The 6,762-nt window shown below is 41.9% G+C and overlaps 1 protein-coding gene across 1 annotated transcript; it reads right to left on the reverse strand.

Annotated features, from left to right (window-relative positions):
- Nucleotides 1-5,945: 5,945 nt before the first annotated feature.
- LOC138869404 (uncharacterized) lies at nt 5,946-6,551 on the reverse strand. The gene has a single exon (XM_070147020.1). It carries the CDS (start codon nt 6,549-6,551, stop codon nt 5,946-5,948), a length of 606 nt encoding a protein of 201 aa, XP_070003121.1.
- Between the last annotated feature and the right edge of the window lie 211 nt (nt 6,552-6,762).

The raw sequence follows: 6,762 nt of genomic DNA on the forward strand, positions 1-6,762 counted from the left end.
AGTATCGTTCCCACGAAGACTTATGATTAACTATTGACTACTTCAAACACAAATTAATTTGTCTACTCAAGAGGTTTTCCACAAAATAGAGATGTAATTGTCTTACTACTTAACTACCAAGCAATAATTTAACTAGAGCAATTAACAAAACAAATAACAATTCGAGTAACAAACAGTAGGAGAGGATATTCCAGGGTCACGGGATAATTAACAATCGTGTTGTGTTCTTGGCTTAAAATGACTAATCAATTTATCTGGGTTATTGACTGACATGGTTGATGTTACTCATAAGAATCTGTCGAGTTCTTACTCGCCTATTCAAGTTAACTCAATGCCTATATGTCTATGGAATTAAAATTAACAAAAATGCATTTACAATTCCCGTATTTCAACCAAACAAGGCAATTGGGTATATGTCTATCCCAATTGCTAATTCGCTCCCCGAGGCCCGGGTTCAAGAACTTGCTCTATGTAATTCTATATGCAATCTAAAGTTCCCACTTTCGAGTTCAACTAAACATTCGTAGATAGTATTTCACTGTTAGCTACTCAGCAAAATAATTAAAAGCAGAATTAAATAAACAACCCAATAAGATAAACCAACTTTATCAAATTAAACTTCAAACAACAACATTCATGTTTCACCCATGACCCCAGAACTATGGGTTTTAGCCACTCATACTAGTGTTCATCACAAATAGGTTCAGTTTCATCACAAATAGCAAAACAAAGAGAAGAAAAGAAGAACTTGATGGTCAAATCTCCTCCTTGCCTCTTGCCTCTTTTTTTCTTGCACTAGACTATAAAAAAAAACACTTCTCCTTCCTTGGGTGAGCTTGACTTTATATAGGTTAAGTGGGTTTCCTCCAGATTTCCAATTTTGCCCCTAAATAATTCTTCCCGAAATTTGGACTAGCGCGACCGCGCACCTGGACGCGCATCTGGCCGCGCTAGTTGGCTGAGGATTCTGTCTTGAAGGCGCTAAAAATAGCGCCGGCACGCACCTGGGCGCGCATGTCCAGTTTTCTGTTTCATCTTTTCTTTTCCTCGTCTTCAAGCGTACTCCGATCCGAGGAGTCTTTCTTTTTCCAGAATGATTCCAATCACACTTTTAAAGCATCACATAGGCTACTCAACCTGAAATGTATACAATTGACAATTAGAGCCTCTTTTTCATCAATTAACCATATTATGATATAGGAATATAATCAAGTGGAAGCATAAACAATCGTCAAATTACCTAGATTTAGCCTATTATCAACACCCCACACTTAATTCATTGCTAGTCATCGAGAAATCAAACTATGCATTCTAAAGGTTTCTCCACTCAATCATCTCCCCTAACGCTTTACACCCAGAACAATTTACATACATTGTGCCTAGCAGTGAACAATCCTAGCCTCAAAGGTCGACTCTCAAGTGCCATGCAATATTCATACTTCCTCAGCATACTCTACACAGAAGTCAAGACTTGCTTTCCCGTCTCGAATCATATGCCCTCACAATCAAATCAATGCAAATTGAAATCAATCCACACATTCGAGTCATATACTCATATATATCAAAGAAATCACTCACCCTCACAAAAGAAGTCACATGCATGCAATTGGTACCATAAGCTTGCCCTTAATGTAAATCTCTACTAATGTAGGCTTGCTTGACCCAAAATCAATTAGGACTTTTGCAGGGTTGTAATGTGGGCTAAGGGACGGGTCAAATATATTTAGGAATAGTGACTAACCCTCCTAAGCACTTTAACATATCACAAGAGCAATTTTTGCGCAAATTCTTCAACCCATTTCACAACAATGTCACCCTACAAATACTCCCTTCTTCTGTAAGCACTATATTAATTCATACCCACTAGCTGGAACAAGACACAATGTATTCATCTTTTTTTTAAAGATAATCTTCTGGTTCTTTTCACTTTCCGCTAGTGGTGTATTATTCTACTAAACAAGTGCATCTTTCTTCCTATTATTGGTTCCACTCAAAAGCCACCCACACTTATTTCCTTCTTACTTCTTTTAGCGCTCACCTCACAATTAAAGTGCTTTAAGAGGTAAAAGGATCAAAACAATGTCAATTAAGAACAAAGGATATAGGCTTGTAATGTGGGTGCCAAACAAAAGTCTATATGCTCAAAAGGGTTAACTAGGATAAATTTTATTTGTGATAAGCAATTAAGCTCACAAAGGTCAAAGAAAGCCTAAAATCATTTTTCAAACTGAGCATCGCCTAAAATTTCGCTTCAACTCACATACCGGGCAAGTTCTAGACACAAGTACAATACATGGACTACACAAAAACTCACCACACATGGAATATGACTCATTCAGATCAGCTCATCAAGACGCTCCGTTACGAGCATTCAATTCAGTAGCAAACATACAGATTAAGGCACTTTTAGTGAGATTCAACACAGAAACGTTGAGCAACTAGCGCGCCCAGGTGCACATCTAGTAGCGCGGTCGCACTAGAAGCGCGCCCAGGTGCGCGAGCGCGCTCATTTTAGCGTGGCCAAGGCAGAAAATTTGCAATTTAGCGCATCCAGTAGCGCGGGCGCACATATGGGCGATTTCTTTCTTCAACTTTTCACCTGTTCTTACCTCGTTCATTTGCCTTAGCACCTACCCTTTGTCACCTGCATTGGCTAGCTCGTCCTAAAACACAAAATTTACACTACTACTATCGTTGGGTTGCCTCCCAACCAGCGCCTTATTTAACATCGTGGCACGACAGTTACAACAATTTAATGGGTTGCCTCCCATCTAGCACCTGATTTAACGTCGCGACATGACTCATCACGTTCTCAAACATCCGTCAAGTCCACTGAGGTCTTGTGACGTGCAAAGTCACCACCCCAGTAATGTTTTATCCTCTGACCATTCACCAAGAAAGTACCAGTTGAACTCATATCCCGCAATTCCACAGCTCCATGAGGCTTCACACTTACCACAACAAAAGAGCCTGACCAACGAGATTTAAGCTTTCCAGAAAAAAGCTTCAACCTCGAATTGAACAAAAGAACTTCTTGCCCTGGTTTGATCTCTCGATGTTGAATGTGCTTGTCATGACACCTCTTAGTCTTCTCTTTATACAATTTGGCATTTTCATATGCATGCAAACAAAACTCATCAAGCTCGTTGAGTTGCAGCAACCTCTTCTCTCCCGCTAGGTCCCCATCTATATTCATTTTTTTTATTGCCCAATAGGCCTTGTGTTCGAGTTCGACGGGTAAGTGACATGCCTTTCCATACACTAATTTATACGGAGAAGCACCTATGGGGGTCTTGTATGCAGTTCGATATGCCCACAATGCGTCGTCTAACATCCCGGCCCAATCTTTTCTATTTGCACTCACTGTTTTCTCAAGAATCTGCTTTACCTCTCTACTTGAAACTTCCACTTGACCACTCGTCTGGGGGTGATAGTCAGTGGAAACCTTGTTCTTGACTCCGTACTTTGCAAGAACATTGTTCAATAGTTTATTGCAGAAATGCGTTCCTCCATCACTGATTAACACTATGGGCATTCCAAAGCGTGTGAAGATGTGCTTCTTAACAAAGCTTACCACCACCTTTGCATCAATAGTGGGAAGAGCAATGGCCTCCACCCACTTAGACACATAATCAACTGCCACCAAGATGTATCTATGACCATTGGAGTACGGAAACGGTCCCATGAAGTCAATTCCCCAAACATCAAAAAGCTCCACTACCAGAATGTTTTGCAGTGGCATCTCGTGCTTCTTTGTGATCGTTCCGGTTCTTTGGCACCTGTCAAACATTTTAACAAAGGCGTGTGCATCCCTAAACAATTTTGGCCAATAGAAACCTGATTGTAGCACTTTTTGGGTTGTCCTGTCTCCACCATGATGACCTCCGTATGGCGAGGCGTGACAGCTGTGAAGTATGGCATTCATCTCCTTCTCAGGAACACATCTCCGCACCAACTGATCTGCATATAGTCTGTATAAGAATGGCTCATCCCACATGTAAAGCCTCACATCATGCATGAACCTTCTTCTATTATCGGGTGTCAATTCTGGTGGTGTCACCCCACTTGCAATAAAGTTCACATAATCTGCATACCACGGGGCTATGCTTAAGGTGAGTGCCAACAACTACTCATAAGGGAATGTTTCTTTGATTGCACCCCCTTCAGCTACATGGTTTCGATTTTCTAAACTGGACAAGTGATCAGCCACTGTATTCTCTATTCCTTTGCGATCTTGGATCTCTAAATCAAACTCCTGCAAGAGTAGGACCCACCGAATCAGTCTCGGCTTGGCGTCCTTCTTCTCAAACAGGTATCTGATAGCTGAATGATCTGTGTAGACGATGACTTTGGTCCCCACAAGATATGACCTGAACTTGTCAAATGCCCACACCACTACAAGCAACTCTTTTTTTCAATGACTGTGTAGTTCATCTGAGCTGGATTCAGATTTTTTCTCGCATAGTAGATGGAGCAGAAGATTTTATTTCTCTTTTGCCCCAAGGCAGCACCAACAGCCAAGTCGCTCGCATCGCACATCAACTCAAATGGTTGCTCCCAATCTGGAGCAATTATGATTGTTGCAGTCACCAACCTTCCCTTCAGCTCCTCGAATGCCTTCAGACAAGCATCATCAAATTTGAAGGCGACATCTTTCTCAAGCAACCTGCATAAAGGAGAGGAAATTTTCGAGAAATCTTTAATGAAACGACGATAAAAACCTGCATGGCCCAAGAAACTGCGAATGCCTTTGACAGATATCGGTGGAGGCAATTTTTCAATCGCTTCCACCTTTGCCTTGTCCACCTGCAAACCATCTTTGGGCACCTTGTGCCCCAAAACTATACCTTCACGTACCATGAAATGGCACTTTTCCCAGTTTAGCACCAAGTTAGTTTCTTCACACCTAGTAAGTACTTTATCAAGGTTCATCAAGCAGTTATCAAAAGAACATCCAAACACAGAAAAATCGTCCATGAACACTTCCACAAACCTCTCCACCATGTCAGTAAAAATGGCCATCATACACCTTTGAAAAGTCGCAGGTGCATTACAAAGACCAAAGGGCATTCTCTTGAACGCATATGTGCCATAAGGACACGTAAAAGTGGTCTTCTCTTGGTCCTCTGGGGCTATAGCAATCTGATTATAACCCGAGTAACCATCTAAGAAGCAGTAGTACTCCTGGCCAGCTAATCTATCAAGCATTTGGTCAATAAAGGGGAGGGGAAAGTGGTCCTTCCAGGTGATATTGTTCAATTTTCTATAGTCAATGCAGATTCTCCACCCAGTGACAGTTCTTGTAGGGATTAAATCGTTATTCTCATTAACTACTACAGTCATCCCTCCTTTATTGGGTACACATTGGACGGGGCTTACCCATTTGCTGTCTGAGATAGGAAATACAATACCTGCATTAAGCCACTTAATCACTTCTTTTCTTACCACCTCTTTCATGATTGGATTGAGTCGGCGTTGTTGCTCTACACTGGTCTTGTGTTCATCCTCCATGAGGATTTTGTGCATGCAGAAGGCTGGACTAATGCCCTTAATGTTAGACATCGTCCACCCAAGTGCTCGCTTGTGCTCACGTAGCACTCTCAACAGCTTTTCTTCCTGCAATTTAGACAAGTTAGAAGAAACAATGACAGGTAAAGTATCAGAGTCACCCAAATAAGCATATTGCAGGTGAGGTGGGAGAGGTTTAAGCTTTAATTTTGGGGCTTCCTCAATTGACGGCTTTGGAGGAGGTCCCTCTGGCCTATTCAAAGGTTCAAAGGGGTGTATCCCTTGCATGTACACACAAGATGTGTCAAGGATGTGCATCATCTCCTCAACCTCCTCATCATTCCCCAGGATATCAAACAACATAAGGGCTTTCTCTAGAGAATCGTCTAGATATACACTTGGATCATGAATTTGCTCATCAACCTCAACAGCAGATATCATGGAGAGCTCCTCATAGTGGCGGGGAAGTGGATTGCTTTGTAGACATTGAAAACTGCTTCCTCGTCATCTACCCTCAAAATCATCTTTCCCTCTCTCACTTTGATAATTGCATCACCAGTAGCTAGGAGAGGTTGCCCCAATATGATTGGAACCAGTTCATCAGCCTCATAATCGAGGATAATGAAATCAGCAGGGAAGATGAATTTCCCAATCTGCAGCAACACATCTTCAATCACCCCCTTGGGGTGCGCTATCGACCTGTCAGACAGCTGCAATATCATGGTAGTTGGCCTTGGATCTCCCAGGCCCAATTGTTTGAACAAAGACAGGGGCATCAGATTTATGCTCGCCCCCAAATTGCAAAGAGCACGACCTACGTCAATATTACCAATGCGCACAGGAATCGTGAAGCTGCCAGGATCCTTAAGCTTTTGAGGGAGCTTATTTTGGACCCTTGAAGTGCACTCCTCAGTAAGTGCCACTGTCTCAAATTCAGTTAATCTTCTCTTGTGAGCCACTGTATCTTTTATGTACTTAGCATACTTTGGAATTTCACGAAGCACATCAATAAGCGGGATATTTAATTGAACTTGGCTCAACATAGAGAGAAATTTTGTGAACATGCGATCATCATTCTTTTTCTACAATCTCTGGGGGAAAGGTGGTGGTGGCCTTTGGGCCTCAACTAACTCTGGAATTTTAACATCATTTTTTGGCTCTTGAGTCACTTTAGGGATTAAATTTCCCTCAAGTATGGGCTTGTCTCTCTTTTTCTTTGGTACTTCCTCTAGCACCCTCCCATTTCTAAGTGTA

Source organism: Nicotiana sylvestris, chromosome 5, assembly GCF_000393655.2.
Source record: "Nicotiana sylvestris chromosome 5, ASM39365v2, whole genome shotgun sequence".
NCBI classification, from domain to species: domain Eukaryota; kingdom Viridiplantae; phylum Streptophyta; class Magnoliopsida; order Solanales; family Solanaceae; genus Nicotiana; species Nicotiana sylvestris.

Excerpts from the sequence above, each read along its gene's own strand:
- LOC138869404 (XM_070147020.1), bottom strand. The coding sequence starts at position 6,551 with ATGTTGAGCCAAGTTCAATTAAATATCCCGCTTATTGATGTGCTTCGT.